The 16,455-nt window shown below is 40.1% G+C and overlaps 1 protein-coding gene across 13 annotated transcripts in view; it reads left to right on the top strand.

The window, feature by feature from the left end:
• Positions 1-991: 991 nt before the first annotated feature.
• The window catches only part of KYNU (kynureninase), a 52,469-nt gene continuing 37,005 nt past the window's right edge, over positions 992-16,455 (top strand). The window contains exons 1-5 of one of the 13 annotated variants that reach the window (XM_085552961.1): positions 3,934-3,981; positions 5,623-5,815; positions 7,068-7,257; positions 8,897-8,969; positions 11,183-11,303. In XM_085552961.1, coding sequence (XP_085409087.1) covers positions 8,942-8,969; positions 11,183-11,303 — 149 coding nt within the window. In that variant the 5' untranslated portion in view covers positions 3,934-3,981; positions 5,623-5,815; positions 7,068-7,257; positions 8,897-8,941. Of the gene's footprint in view, positions 1,055-3,105; positions 3,217-3,867; positions 4,099-5,622; positions 5,816-7,067; positions 7,258-8,896; positions 8,970-11,182; positions 11,304-16,455 lie in introns of those variants that run through there. The other 12 variants (XM_085552962.1, XM_015869118.3, XM_015869119.3 and 9 more) reach the window with 12 other exon arrangements.

Genomic DNA, 16,455 nt, shown 5'->3' with positions numbered 1-16,455 from the left:
CTTCCAACCCCTGCCTTTGGTAAAAATGACTTTGACAATCCATGCTGCCCAAAGCAAACATTAACAACAAATATTTGACCGGGGGAGGAGGGAGAAGGAGGGAGATAGGAGAAATAGCGAGCTGATCTCTTGCAAAACTTCATTAAGATAGACAGTGATAAACACTTGCTTATAGCAAGAGGGTTTTTAAACATCTGTGTATGTGCATTCTGCCTGGAAATGTGACGAAGGCATCAGCAGTACAGAAGCCTTTTATTAGCAGCAGCTGACTTGGGGAGATCTGTGGAAGATTCATCTGTTCACAGTGTATTTTCTTGCTGTTGCAGCTACCATGGAATTATCTAAGCCAGGGGGAGTTACTGTTTTTGGTTTTCTCTGTGTGGAAGTCACTTGACCCCAATTTCCTTATTGTCCTCCTCTAACTATTACCATTATTAGTGTAGTGGTGGTATATTGTTCTCTCAATGTTATTGCAGAAAAGTAAACAATTTCTTATTTATATTCATTTCTTTTTCCACCGAGGCTCCACTTTAAAAATAGACCTCAAAGGATAAATTCCTAGAAATAATGAAGAGTCAGAAAGAAATGGTAATGATAATTGATATTCAGTGTGAAGGAAAACAATATTGGGAGCAAGTAAGAAAAAGAATCTGTTTGTGTTTTTGGAGATGTGCCTGATATTCCAATTGAAAAGGGAAAACGTGAAATGACAATTTCAGAAGCTCACTTAAAATCCCAAAATGCAGCTAATAATGAAGAATTTCACTCTTAACTCTTCTGTGAGAATATGTAAAAATTCACATATTTAGGATCAATCATCTGTAAGGCAAAACAACATGGACAGATAGTGCTTATTCTGTTCTCACACCACTAAAGCAGGCCAAGCACATGTGCTCACTTAAAGAAACGAAACCCAGCTGTCCTAATCAAGCAGGGTATGAATGTGACCTCAGCTGCAGCAGGAGCTTTTTGGGCAGAGCAGGTGTGTAGATGGAGGGATAGCAAAAGGGATAAGGGAGCTGGCACATCAGGCTGGGCAGATATCAGACCAAAGGTGTGTATATTTATTAATCTTTGTTGTTTATGTAGTTATTGTTATTAGGTCTATGGTGAACTTCATAAAGGTAAGGTGGGCAGATGGCATGCTTTAGAAAAAAGCTGCGCGACTTGTCATTAGTTTTACTCAGTAGCTGTGTGCTGAGCAATGCAACGTGGGCTGCTGTCCTTGCTTTACTGTTCCTTTTTTGACAAGAAATTGAGGTGTGTTTCTGCTCAGGGGTATTCCAGGTTGTCTTGTTCTGGTCAAGACAAACCCTTTTATCTTAAACTAGAAAAGGATTCCCTTTATCTTCTTAATAGTAAGAGTGCTGTGGGCTTGCTGACCTGATGGGCCAGGTGTCCTAATAGGCCATCCATCATGAGATGAGTGAGCTTCAGGACACCTTCACTTATTTGCTGCTACATACCTTAAGAATAAAGCATAACTTTTCTCAGGGTAGCAAATGAATTTTATGTGAATGTTTATGTGGAAAAAGTTAAATAGTTTCTTCAGGAACAGGGCTCCCATTATAAAACTTGAATGTATTCCAGTGATGCTACGGATGAATAACAGGTGGATGCAGCGAAAGATTAGCATGAAAGATGAGATGAAGCAGTATCAGCACGCATGGGCATGCTGATGGACTCATCTGGCATTGTGCATCTTAGTATGGCTGAGTACCTCAGAATGAGACTCCTTGTTGATCCCCTAGTAGCTCCTTTAGAAGACTGGTGTTGAGGCTGTCCCCCTCTTGTCATGGCATTTCTTCTTTCTCTCTTACCACACTGAAATTCTATCTTGTGCAGCCTTGCTCTGCAGATAAGACCGTTCTCCTCTTCTGCTTAAGCTCAGCCGTTAGAGAATTGACGCTCTGTAACAGTGAGATAGATCTGCACGCTGTTCTTTCTACAGTTCACAGTGGCTTCATCTCTTGTCCTCTTTCCTCAAAGGAAATGCAGTAAGAAACCTTGCAGTTTGTTGTTCTTGTCTCTTTATTTCCAAGGACATGCTGAAAAGTCGCACTGTATTTTAGGTTGTTGTGATCTAAATGGCCAACCAAACAAGACATAAATACTATGCTGGACTGTATGATGTATACTTTATTACTTCAACAGCTGGAATGTCCCTGTATCCTGCTTTTCATTTTAGCCCAAATTCCTGGTGGTAAAGATTGTCTTGAGCAACAGTCCAAGGGTCTTGATAAAGCATAAAGCAAGACAAGTAGTGGCAAGTCATTTGACAGTATGAAGCAAGTACAAGAACTGATGGTTTGAAGTTAGCTTTATTTTTGGCCTATACTGAGTGCCTCCATTTTTTTTTTTCCTTATATGAGATGATCAGGTGTTTCAGTGTCATATACAGTGATGTTTATTGAAAATGGAAGTGCAGATAATAAACCAGCATTAGCACAGGCTTATGTGTATGCAAGTCCATACTGGAGTTGTGGACTAAGTGTAAATTTGAGATCCAACTTTGACTCCTTTATCTCTCCTTAATGTTGATTTTATTTATTTACTAACTTTTTGGTGCTGAATGAGGTAGAAATAATAATTCCTGGCTGCTTTGAGTTGACTTATGCTCTAACTACATGTAGGAATGGATGTAGCTCTAGTGTAAGCAGTGGGGACTGAGCTGAAATAGGAATACATAGGTGATATACACTTTGAGGTGATCTTTGCAGGAGAGCAAAGAGGGGTACAAACTCTATTTGTCTCTAATTTCACTTCTGACTCTTCTGTTTTCCCACACTGCCAAATCCACGCTCCATGTAAATTCCCATTGCTCACCCTGCCATGTTCTTGTACACTTTACTGACTCCTGGCTGTTACGTATCGATTTGCTCCTTCCCTAAAGTGAAACAGCTTAGTTTAAAACCACTTTTGTTATGGTTGTTTGTGGCCCCGTTCTTGCACCTCTGTTGGAGAAAGACCTCAATCAGAGATTTTAATATTGCAGCTGTGATAAAGAGCAATATATATATTATATATGCACATAATCACACAAGCTCTTGCTTTCGGTTTACGGTGGGGGTGGGGTGGGGATGCTCAGCCTCTACTCAGGTCAGAGTCTGACTGAGCCAGGCATGTGACTGCTGCTCTTTCCCAACATAACTCATTGCATTTGCACTTGCACAAGGGTTTCCTCATCCTCTCCCAGGAACAGCTGCCAATCTCAGGGTAACCTCACTTTTCTGTGGAGGGGGGAAATATGAGCTTTACGTGTGAAATTGTAGCACAGTCACTTCTCAATGTTGAGGTCGATGTGTGCTTAAACTGCTCTGAGCAACTGAGTTTATCCTAATTCCTCTGTCACATTCCCTTGCTGCAGCTGTGACTCTGTTCTGTAACTTCTCTAATTACACGTTGTGTTTGCTGCTGTCTGTTGCTGGGTGTGCTGTGAGCATTTAGGTTTCTTTTTTTCCCCCCTCTGCATTCCTGTAATGTAAACAGATTCATTGAAGTGTATTTAACCTGAAATAATCTAGAACGCGTTGCTTTGGGCTGTGTATTTTAGGAGCTGCCTTCTGCAGTTCTGTATTCACTTTCTTTGTGCAAAGATGGGAGGGAGGATCGTCTCTTTTAGGCTGCACATAGCTGTAGGTTTTCTTTTGCTTCAAACAGCTGCAATCCACGATGCCATTGGTGCTCAGACTGGGCGTGTTTTGACAGCACGGAGCTGCTTTGCTAACTTGCACTTAACGTCGGTGCACGATCCCAATACTCAGAGTTCACCTGTAGGGTCACCTGAAAAACTCAAAGGTCTGTGGGCTGAGCCACGTTTAGCAACATGTTGGGCAGCCATTGGAGGGCGGAAAGTGCAGGACCTGCTATTCCCCACCCCACCCCCCCTTCCCGATAAGCTGTCCCCCGGGGCTATTGACACAGCTATTAAATAAGGATTCGTTGTCTGCTCATGTCAGCACTGTCTTGGGTAGAAAGACTGTGAGTAAAATCTTGGAATGCTTGAAGAGAATGTTTAAAGGGGCTGAGGGACTGTACAGCTCTTTTATTGAGAGCATCAAAATACAAACATAGGCAGAGCAGAACTATAAAAATACTGTAAGTGCATCTAAAAGTAGGAGGGATTGTTCTTATAATTAAGCCTAAAGGACCTTTGTGTGAGAGTTTGATAGGATAGCTTGTTAATATTCATGCTTGTTTCTGTCTAGTCAGTAAGCTCTGCGTAAAGGACTAAAGAGAAATAATCACGTCTGTGTCCTTTGCCTGACTTCCTCATCTGTTGCCTTTTATGGTCTTTCCACTGTTTTCTATGGGTTAAAAATTGCAGATGAAATGAGTTGGTGCTTGTGCTGATCAAATATGTAGCGACTTTACTTAGTTTGGGTTTCAAGTGCTCTTTTTGAAAGCTAAACGCTGCCAGCACTCACTGGTCAGTTCTATGCAATGAGTCCCTGCATGTGCCACAAGGGTGGGAGTAGTAAGGGCTGAAGTAGAGACTTCCTTGAGGGAGGAGGGGGGAGCAACTAGTGAACAGCAAGATTTCGAGTAGATATGGGGAACAGAAAGAAAAGCTGCAGAAGAATTAAATCCTATGGTAGGGGAAGTAGTGAAGATGTCAAAAGAGCAGAGTAAAAACTAATAATAATAATAAAAAGCTGACTTTATGTTCTCTTGAATGTCCAGCTGAAGAACAAAAGTGCTTTCTTATTCTGGTCTCAGAGTTCGATTCTGGGATTTCATTCCTCAGTAGGATTCTGATTGATTGATTGTTCTTTTAGTAGCTCTATCTTATTTCGTAATGTTTGTATTAAATCAGGTACCTCAGAGCGCTTAATCATTTTTAGCTTCTAGATCTTTGCATTGGAGGTTTATATTTGCTGCCAAGATTTAATATAAGAATTAGAATAAACAAAACTTGTTGATCAGATGCAGCAAACTATAGCAATGACAGGGAATCAGAGGCCTAATCAGGAATTTGTCTATTAGAGACACCTACTGACTTCACTGGGTTTTGGGTCAAGCCTCAATTGGATACAAAACCCATTTAGGCTTTCCACACAGGTCATGAGATGACCTGGGTTATGATAGCTATTAATCTACTGTAATAACTCTGTGTCCTTACAATGAAATGGGGAAGAGGGACAGATGGAAGGATGCTGTCATGTCTTTGTGTTGGGAAAACAAAGAATCTGCAGCCTAGATGAGAGGAATCTGGTATGTAAAAAGCCATACTATCCTTCAAACACCCTTATCCATCTGTTGGTCATAAATTGCAATGGAATTAGCTGACATTGCCTGCGTGAGCTAACTAATGGAAGTTGGAAAAGAATGCAATTATATCTTGCTTCCGTGTGTACTGGACATTCTTTCCTAATAATTGCAGGTTAAGACATCCTTGATAGCATTGCAAATAGAAGAAATAAGTCTTTGGAACTAGTTTTACTTTCCAAGTGCTGCCTCCTGTACTGCTTGAAAATAGTGCTGGTTAAGCCCATGCCTTCTTAAATTAGTAAGGGGGAGAAGTGGAAAAGCTTTCACTTCAGTGGAGGTCTTTACACAATAACAAGGTGCTGGTACAGGTGGTGGCTGTACTATGTCTGTGATCCTAGCTTGCTTTTTTAGATATTTTGCATTTATTGGAGGAAATAAAGATCTCAGAACAATATTCAAGAGGGTCCAGAGTACTACTCAGACCTATACAAGGCTGCAGATGCTACCAGTACCACAGTAGAGGAACTGGGATCCAGGATCTGCTGCACAGCTGTGGAGGAGCTGGGAAGTGGTTCCTACTGTGTCTTCAGGAGGTGATGAGTTGGTGTGTACTGTTTTCATCCATGTCACCTGCTCCTTTAGTATTGGACCCAGCAACTCATCACACTGTAGCTGTTCGCCTCCTAGAAGCCATAGAAAACACTGACAAAAAGGATGCTCGAATACCTTTCTATCACTTTTCCAATTTTCCTCTCCTTTTTAATAGCTGAGAAGTCATTAGGATGACTGGGTAAGGATGATAAATTTGCTGATGATGAGGAAGTGTGAACAACCCGTGTTCAACAATTGGTTATCTCCAAAGGCTCCTTAAGATGAATATTATCAGTTAAATGAAAGCTTTTTTTTTTCCCCACTCTGTGTTGCTGTGATGGAGGGAAAAAGAAGATACTGTGTAGTTTATCAAGTCTAGAGAGGAATATTCTGATCGTAGATCAAATGATTAAACCAGATAACTGGCATCATGCTGGCCATTTACCTAGAGTATAAAGAGGTTTGAATTAATTGGCATTAATGGAGTTGTTATATTTAGGGGGGTTATATTGAAATACCCACAGTTGTCCTTACTGTATGTGGTGATGAAGCTCTTCTGGGTGATACTCAGGCAGTGGCATTAAAACTTAATTTAAAGAAAAGAGCAGCAACAAAAACCCACTAATATACATTCTTGTGCTTATTGCTTGACTTGGGCTTTGTCCCTTTCTTGGTACAAAGGAGGTAAGACCATAGGATGCCTGATGTAACTAGACATGAATATTTTAAGGTCTTGGTTTTGAAAGCATCTTATGTCTTTTATCTGTACACTTCCTGCTCTACCCCTGTATTATTAGCACAACAGGCCCTTCCTATTTGGCAAGGAAGAAAAGCTGAGAGAGTCTAAGCATTGCAGCCTGGAAACAACTTTGAGTGTAGCTATGCACCTGCTATCTTTAGGAGCACAGACTGTAATAACAACAATGTTGCTTCTGGTTTCCAGATCCAGAGACGATGGATGAAGCTTCAGTGTTTGTAACTGCTGTTGGTCTGGTGGGAGAACTGGGAGGCTGCTGATATAGCTTAAAAGGGGAACAGCAGTGTATCTATGGAGCTGAGGGGGAAAAGCTTTAAAAACAGAAATACACTGCTATGTATTTACTTGAATTGATCAATTTTGCCATTATTCGTTCACATTTCGCTACTTAAAAGCTTTAAATCAAGAAAATGTGGGGCCTTGAATGCTGCAGCTTTGGTGGCTGCTTATCAACCACTTGTGAATATACATTCTGCAGAAGTTAAACTGTGGCACTTCTCCTTCGAAGGTGAAATTGAATGACCTGAAAATGGATCCATCTTCTACTGCGCTACCAGCAACCATTATAGAGCAAGCTGCCTCGCGGCTGGGATGCAGCCCAGCAGACAAGAAACTCGCTTTTCACTTAGATGAAGAAGACAAGTTAAAGCATCTTCGTGAATGTTTCCATATCCCAAAAGTCAAGGATCTGCCTCCAAGTGAGAATTATAATTACAGTGGAAGAGCGGGGGGAGGGTGGGTGATTCTTATCTTTTGCATATGTTTATCACAAATCACTGGAAATCATTGTCACTTATGAGATAATTGAGCAATTGCTGTTATATCTGAGCACAGTATGTCCCTGGTGTTGCTAAATCAATCCATCAACTTATTCGAGCACCGAAAGCTTTATGCTCTCATTCCCTTCCTGAATAAAATGTGAGGATACAGTGCTTGCATGATGCTTATGCTGTCAGTCAGCTGCTTTGAACAATATAGTGACTGATTGAAAATTATAGGCAGAAGCCTTTCTAGCTAATGGTTTGAAACGGCAATGTCGCTTACAACTTCGTAGTTCAGCACAGTTACTTCCTCACTTTGATACAGCTTGGTGTTATCTGTCTAGTTACAATTATTTTAGTTAATGAAAGGGACATTATGTATATTATATTCACATTTCTTCCTTATTGCTAGTAGTGATGATTTTTTTTTTTTCCTGAGGTTGGATGAAGACTGTGCCTTAAAGCAAATAATTGTTCTCAGCAAATAATTCATAACGAAGCCTTTATTTGAGGATTGCTTTCCTCATGAATTGCCTAGAAACAGATAACTGCATGTTCCAGTGTAGCCATGCAAAAGAGTCTCTGCCTTTTTCAGTCTTGCTCCTGATGATTGTTCTGAGGAGACTGGATGTGGGTGCAGAGGGAATTCTGGTCAGGTTGTTAAGAGATGACCTGTTGTGCAAGCAACCAGTCAGGAGGGAGGTTTTGGCTTCTTATCAGTGCTCCTGACAGAAAGTATAAAGCATTTCCACATTTGGATACTCTGGTGCTGTGCTTGGCACTGCTGCCAGTGGGTTTTGTAGCTGCTGCTGCTGTTGTCTCTGGCCTCAGATGAGCAGGGAAACCTGGTGTGAGCATCTACCTTCAAAGGCCATGTGCTCTTGGGCTCTGCTCTGCTTCGCAAGTCCCATTTGAGTTTATTTTCACCTCACGTGTCAAATGCATGGGAAACAAAACTTGCAGTCTTTTCAACTGATATTACCGTGGATGGCATAGATGGTTATGACTATGCATGGTCATTTTTTCCCCAACATTTATTAAGCTTTTATTAAAAATTAAAGAAAAAACATACCGGTTTCTTGCATAATATTTTTGTTAATTTTAACAGTGTGTTTTTGTGAAGTTAAGCAGCCTATTGATAGTATCAGCTGAGCAGCATAGAGAACCCATCATTTTTGTGTTCCCAAATTGCAGGTTCCCCTCTTGCTTTTCCCCTGCCTCTGTTAGAAGCTGCTTCCCTGCTGAAGCACAGTAGGGGTGTGAGGGGAAAAAATATATATATTTACACTGCAGCATAGAGATCTCTTGTGACATTTATCTTGGCACAGGAGCGGATTCTAGATAGCGTGCTTAAGATAAATGTCATTATAGAGATTAGCCATCAAATACTTTTTTTATATATTTACATGAAGTGCAACAATGAGGTTTTAAAATGAAGCAGATGAGAGCATCCATAAGAGACGACTGTAAGATTACATATGTGAAAATGTTTAGGAAGTCAGTATATAGCTTAATTTTGTTTTCAGCTTACAAACTGTCTCAGCTGTCTATAATGTTTATTTGTTATATCGATCAGGTAGAAACAACTAGCGGTCTAACTCCCTGGCAAATCTGAGGTTTTATGGGCAAGCCTGAGGGACAAGGCACAGGTGAGCAAATAAGAAGAGATGATAGGAGAAGATTTAGGGAAACATTCACATATCATTTCCCTCTGAGATGACAGCGTAGTCTCTAATGCTTTTTCTTGCATGTGGAGAGAGGTAGGAATTGACTGGATTGCATTCAGGTACCAAATTGTCAGTCTGATTAAGGCTGTTGTGTGCGTTTTGTCATCTCATAAAGGAACTAAACATCATTTGCTTTTCTTGAGAATAAGAAGTTGTCCTGGAATGAAAGTGTTAAGCTGTATTTCCCTGAAGAGATGGTTAAAGGTAGTGTTAGTCTTATGAATGCGGCTCTTCGTTTGGAGAGCTTGTTGAGGATGTGTGTGTGGGGAAATAGGAAGAGATGGAAGAAGTGATTTTCATCCTTCAACAAGGGGTGGGATTCAAGTAATTTGTAAGCAGATTTAATCCATCCTTTCTGGCTCATGAAGACATTATTTTGGTCTGTTTGGGTTGAATATTTCTGAAAACATACTTGCTTTTGAAGTTTGAAAGGTATAGAAATAAATCTATTGCAGAAAAATGATGTAGGTCACTGGCCAATCCACATGAATTTATTTAGATATAAGAATCATTGATAGTGTATCTAATTTAGGTATCTTTAGGTAAATGATCGTGTACCTTGTGCTGTTTGAAGGACACATTTATGTAATTATCTATTTTTTAACCAGTCTTTATCTCATCAATAGATCTTGCTTCTTACTTGAATATCTCATAGACCTATTTATGTCAACCACAGCTCCGCCAGAAGTAAAATGGGCTGGCACTGTGAGAAATAAGGGTAATTTGTTGAAAGATAACTTGCCTTAGACTTGATTGTAAATGAGATCACAATGATGAAGCAAACAAAACCCTAGAGTAGTTCGAGAAGCAGCGGTGGTCCAAAATGAGTATTTTAACGATGCCAGGGAGGAGGAAATAAACAGCCTTTTGTGAAAAGGAAGAGTATAGCCTCATATAAAGGCCATAGCATGCCAGAAAATAGATATCAAAAGTGACAGCTGTAAAAGCAGAAAAATACATTCTGTCAAAGAAGTAAAGAAAAAACGGCAGCTTCTTTCCAGCGGCAACCCAAGAGGTGTTTTGTCTAAAGAGAACGGTGGTGCAAGAAATGCTGCCTTGTTTATAATTCCTTACCTGTTTTAATGCCTGATTGAAATATAAAGAGTAGCAGTGAGATTTAGAGCTTGAATTCTTGAGCAAAGACCCTTCTTGCTGTTCCCAATGAGACCATATTGTTGTGTTGCTTGATAGGAAGAGAACTGTTAATAGAACCAATTTAGGGCCATGGATGATATTTATACCTCTCTGCTTTCATTCCTATTAAAATATGGATGGAAAACAGACATAGTATCTGTAAAACAGATTAGGCTGAAATTGCTCTCTGACTTATGCTTTTTAAAAGCTTCTAAAGCTTTAAGGAATAAATCACCTAAGTTGCCTATACTTCTGAAATATGTGTTTCTGGTGAAGTTCAATGAAGTTGGTAATTGTTAGTGTGAAAGGTAGTAAGAGACCTCTTCCCAGACATCTAATCTATTTTTCTGCAGCTCTAAAATAATATTTTCAGACTGAAGCACAGACTTATTTAGCTCTAGCATGCATCTCCCTCATTTACTAAAAATACAGGTAATGTTAACTTAGGGTTTTCTAAGTACCTGTATAGGTGCATGCAGATTACTTACAAGAAGATCATCTGTCCCTCCAAGGGTGTCTAATGTGAGAAATAATAGAAAAAGACAATGTTTGGATTGATAGATGATGACATGGGGTAATTAGATTGTTCAGAACATCACTGGGAGCTATTATTTATAAATTTCCAGGCCTTGCTTTTCTCCTAATCATTGAAAGAATTTGTCAACATACATTTCCTCCTCCTCACCAGAGGATGACATGAAGTGCAGCCCACAATATATGCTGACAAGACGAGAACTTTTGTGACTGCCTTATAATATTCTATAAAATGAATACATTTTCCTAAATAGCAATTTAATCATGCAGAGAGATCTTAATGAAAGACACAAATTTATCTAGTTTTAACTTCTAATAAGTGTACAATTGAAGTAGTTTCACAGCTCAGAATAGTGGTATGTTGATGATGGAAGAAGTGGATGGTCTGGTCAGGAAAATGCTCCATTTGCACTCACTGTTGATTATGAACCTGATGAAATCAGTGCTGGTGGCCTCTTTCCATGCAGCTGACCTGACCCTGGTGAACGGAGAGGAGAGCTGCATATACTTTGTTGGCAATTCTCTGGGACTTCAGCCAAAGAAAGTTAAAACTTACCTGGATGAAGAACTGGACAAGTGGGCTCGAACGTGAGTAGATCATGTGAAACACCAACCTATGCTTCAGATGAGCACTCTGCTTTATTTTGGGATTTGTCTTAGAAATGCTTGGGTAGAAGAATAGTGTGCTAAACCCTCCCCAGCACAGGAGTAAAACGTATTCAGCATTTTCCCCAGAGCTGTTTAAATCTCCTTTAAAGGTGTGAGTGGTGAAAGAGGCAAAGAGAAACTTTCAGCTGTGATAACCTGTGCTGTCTGTGATGGCTCTGCTTTGACCCATCCGAAGGGCTGCGCAGTTTAACCATCATCATCCAATTGCTGCATGAGTTCATACATAAGGTGCACAAACTCACTTGGTTAGTGCTGTTTGCTGGTGAGTATGATTCAGTTTCAGGACTTGTGATATTTCTAATTTATATTTTAACTGCTTGAAGTGGCACAGAGCACAAGTGGTGTTACTGGGGAGGACATCAGCTCTTCTTGACCCAACTTTATGCTGCAGGTGGAAGCTGCATGATGTAAATGTGAACAAGTTTGTAGCTGCTGTTTGCCTTGTTAATAGATGGATGCTGTGAACTAATAAAAATAGTTTGCTGTTTCTTATTTACAACTTCTTTTCTGAGAAGTGAGAAGAAGGTTGAGAATGAATGGGAATGGGGTTGAACTTTGGGAAGCCCTCTTTCCTGCTGGTTATTCATTGAGCGCAGCACTGCAGTTTCTGCAGTCATTTGAAGAAATTGCAACCTTGTCCATTGCTGTCTGATTATCGTACTTTATCAGAGAAACACCTGAGTTCTTTCAACAACTAAAAAGCAGATAGTGCTCTTATCTGTTAGTGATGCACTAGGAGTGCAAATGTATTTCAGCTCCCTCAGTGCACCTTTTTATTGGTTCACTTCCATCCCTATGGTTGTCTTTGCTACAGTGAAGCATATATATTTTTCTTCCCCCTCAACGATTATAAAACTTTGGAAGAAAAGTGTAGGCAGCATGTAGGCAGAAGATCAAAAGCCCCTTCAGTAGCTGTATCCAAGGGGGAAATATGGCTGGATGTGATTTCTAGCCACCAGAAGAGAGGCAGCAAACCTAAAACGGCTCTTTGGATCTGAGTTGTATTTTTGGCAAACAGATAACCCAGAATGCATCAAAGATTTAAGTGAAATAAATTTACCAAAGAGAAAGAAGGAAAAAAAAGATTCCAAAATAGTGCTGGCTGCAGATGTACTTAAGGCAACTGAGACAGTCAAGGTGAGGTCAAGCAAAATTTGAACTGAGCAATTTGTGCAAAGAAAATGATGGTGACAGGGAGGGAGGATCAAGTGATGGGGTTGTGAAGGGATAGGGAGCTCGAACGCAGGTAGTGCTTCTGTTCTCATCAGCAAGATCAGCTTAGCAAAATCCATTGTAAGGCAGCAGCTGAAGCTTGCTCAGTGGCTTCTGAGTTGGCAGTGTGGAATTCAGTGACGGTGGCTTGGGTAAAAATAAGGATCAAGACTCTAAATAGTGGCACATGAATTAGAAACATCCTTCAAATCAGTAGTAATTCAGGTTCTGTCTCTGTTAGAAAATGTGATAAACCAAGTCGGTTGCTGTGTCATGGGACTCATCTCAGATGGCTGCTGCACTGTCTATTTAAAATGTTTTCACTGTTTCTAGCTGGTGGCAAGAGTGAATGGGATAATTACCTTGGAGCTGCCACTTGGGATGGGAGGCATTGATTCTGGGTGCTGATGGCCGTAACTCATTAGCACAAGGCCTGTAGAGGAAAAGGCTTTCACGTTTTCTTCTTTCTCATGTTCCCTCTCACACTGGCGCTGTTTCCCCCACACACAGTTCAAATGGAGGATTACTGCTTTCTTTGCTGGCTTTTCCGACTCCAGCGTAAATTCTGATTTAGGATTTTCTTCTTTCCATGTTTCTCCTTCCTTGTTTTTGTATTACTATATAGAGACTGCAGATTCAGGCCACTGATGTTCTTAGTGTAGATTAAAATACGAGCATTTGAGACTTGATCTTTGATGTTGTTGTTTTTTTGTTATGATTGCTGCTGAATCTGAGGTTTCTTCAGTAGAGACAAAGAGATAAAGGTTGTGTCCTTCATGATTAGCCTGGAGTCACCAAGAGTCTACTTGTCCACTGTTTGAAATCTAAAAGACCAAGGTTCCAGTGACTTGCCTGGCTCGTTGAAGGCCAGAAGATGCTTTACAATGTCTTTTTTTTTCCCTCTTCATCTGCCAAAGTTGTTTATGCAATTAGTGCATTTTATAGAATAATTGCATGCAAACATGCACAAATGGAAAAGAAAAAACCCATTGCCCTCTGCAGTAACTCATTGAAGTGGAGTAGTTAAATCAGGATGGAGTCTGCTGTAGGTCAGTTGTGCTTTGTGAGGAGCTGGTAAGGGAGGGGAGAGCCTCCAATATGGAAGTTAGAGCTTGTTTAGTTGGGCAAAATAAAGACTGAAAGGGAAAAGGATTGCTGGATGTGTCATGATATAAGCATTAGGGGGGAAGGAACAGCGTGTGAAATAACATACTGGTATGGTAAATATAAACTGAGAATTAATATACCCAGGGTAGAAACTAATTAACTGTATACACTTTGAAGCATTTAAGCAATCTGTTAACAACCTTCTGGTATGAGTACAATAGAAAAAATATCTGAATCTGATGAGGGCTTTATGAGATGGCACCTGAAGTAGCAAAAGGCCGTTTTTAGTGCATGAAAAGGTGTCTTTGGTGCTGCTGAACTCACCGTGCAAGACATAGCAGCCCTGTAAACAGGAGGGTGGCTTGGACAAAGCCACTTCTCCGCCATTCTGTAAGAGTCATCTCTGCGTTATATGCTTCAGCACACTGTATGTTAGGACTGTAAATGTCTCCTTTAATGCTGTGGTTTTTCTGGTTTTGGAGTGCTTTGGTTTGGTTTCTTTTTTCAGTTTTATCTTCAGTCAACTGCTCCATACAGTTCTTTTTCCTTGGATATGTCCTTTCCTTTGACCATTTCTTTGCTTAAAGCCAACATGAAAGTTAAGAGTCTGCATTGGCTCCTTAAGCAGCTTGCAGCCTTTTTGGCAAAGTTGCAAGAAGGAAATTTCCATTTGAACAAGATTTGGATGAGTGCAGAAGATTCCTGAAGCTGGCAGTCAATGTAAATCCCCATTGTTACCTCCTTTGGAACCTTGGGATCATATCAGAAAGAGTGTTTTTAGTTTCCCAAGTGACTTATAAATCTGCCAGGCCTCAGCAAATAAAATGTGGCATTGAGATTTCTTCCCAAATTGCAAAGAAAATGGCAACTGACTAAAAATTAATTTGCAGAACGAGTAGTTCTCTCAGTAGTTTAAGAAATGGATCTATTTGTAGGACGCATTATGATTTGATGGGATGTGTTTTGTATCCATTAATTTAGGTGCTTGGATTTAAATCTCTCTTGCTATCCAGAGTGCAGTGGAAGCAAAATAAGTTAGGTTACCTGTGTCTGAAGGGAACACCAGAAGCGCTGTAGTTGTCCTTAAAGATTATTACCCCCAGTGCCTACCAGAGCTCAGAGAGGGGTGGCGTAATATACAGAGAGATAAATTCTCTGAGGCAGAGCATAGAATTTTACAACCTAAGTGGAATAGGATGTATTGTGCCATCAGCAAAGGGTATGGTGTTTCATGTGATTAAAATAATAATAAAATAAAAAAAAAAAGCCAAAGAATATGCCTTTAACTACCATTTTAGCTGCAATAATTTTTGTCTCTTGGCATTTATATCGGCCATCAAGAGGAAGGCAAGCTGTAAGATGTGCTATAATATGAATAATAATTAATGCTGGTTCTTCCCTCTTTCACTGTACTCAATTTTTTTGTGTTTTCTTTTTGAAATAAAATAATCTCATGGCTGAAATCTATTATCTGTCTTCATGAAAACTTGGAAATTTATTCTGAGGTTTTTTTGTTAGTCTTGTATGTTGGTAGGGAGAGCTTTCATCAGTAAATTCCCATTAGAAGGACACTAATGGCTATAAAATCAGAGAAAGCTAATGAGAGAGAATCCCATCGGTAGTTAGAGTTTCTTTTTCCTATCTTATTATGTTCAGTATCCTCTTTCAGAAATACAGATCCCTTCAGGCTGGGAGCCACTGAAAATCTATTTCTCATTTTTTTTTCTTTTAAACAATCTGTATTATGCCAAACTTTCTTGATTACTGTGTTACACTTAAGGATAAGAAGGGAAATTGGTTATAAATGTCTTGCTGCTTGTGAAACTCATACCACTGTCTTTAGGGAAAGCAGCTGCATTACATCCTGATTGGAGAAGCTAGGAACAGCATTTCTCTGCTTACCCAGCTACTGCCCTTATTCTTCATCTATGAAATGTTCTTGTAAATGAGCGCTATTTCACACTGCCCGCTTCCTCATCTCAAGATCTCATCAGAGAGTAATTCCAAAACTGAGAAAAGCAGTCAGCTGGTGAACTGTGACCTTATCCAAATGAAGGAGTGAGGTCCTCCTCTTAATCTCGATGGAGTTAGACTTGTTGAATGTAGGGAGACTGCATTTTCTCTGTAAGAGATGTTCAATATTGCCTGTGTCCTTCTTCAGCTACAGATTTAAGCAGTAACTAGTCAAAAAACAAATGGTATTTCACAAAAAAAAGGCAAGAAATGTTGATAACAAATGGCATGCTTTGTGGCAGCTTGTATTTTCTTTGCTTAGGGCTGTGGTTCTTTTGGATATACTCCTATGAGGTGTGAGTTAGAGACAAGTTAATCAGAAAATCTGACTGTAAAAACATCCAGGTTGTGTGGGAGGTGGAGCAAAATTTTTCCTGAGGCAGGAAAGATGGAGGTGGGTGGGTGAAAACAATCCTCTAAATAGGGCGAAGCAAGGGGGTCTGGCTGGTAATCTCTCATGCACGCTCCTTTGTCACATCTTAATCTGCCAGAAGTCTTTTGATTTTAAGTGAATATTGTAGGCTTGTTCCTCTTTAAAAGGTTTATTACGTGCTGCTATTCCTTTTTCTCATCACAACTTCTCAGGCTTATTTTTCCATCTCTGTCTCCTACTGTCTCGGTCCCTTTTTGAAGCTGCTTTATACTCGGTTCCCATGCAGCCTGGCATTTCTGACTCCACAGGTACCCTGTGGTGCTCTGCAAATGTGAAAATCATCCAGTGTGAGACGGAATGAGATGG

Source organism: Coturnix japonica, chromosome 7 (assembly GCF_054131305.1).
Source record: "Coturnix japonica strain WE chromosome 7, WE-NBRP24, whole genome shotgun sequence".
In the NCBI taxonomy this organism is placed as follows: domain Eukaryota; kingdom Metazoa; phylum Chordata; class Aves; order Galliformes; family Phasianidae; genus Coturnix; species Coturnix japonica.
Note: the sequence above shows the minus strand (reverse complement) of the source record. Positions and strands in the feature narration are given on the sequence as shown.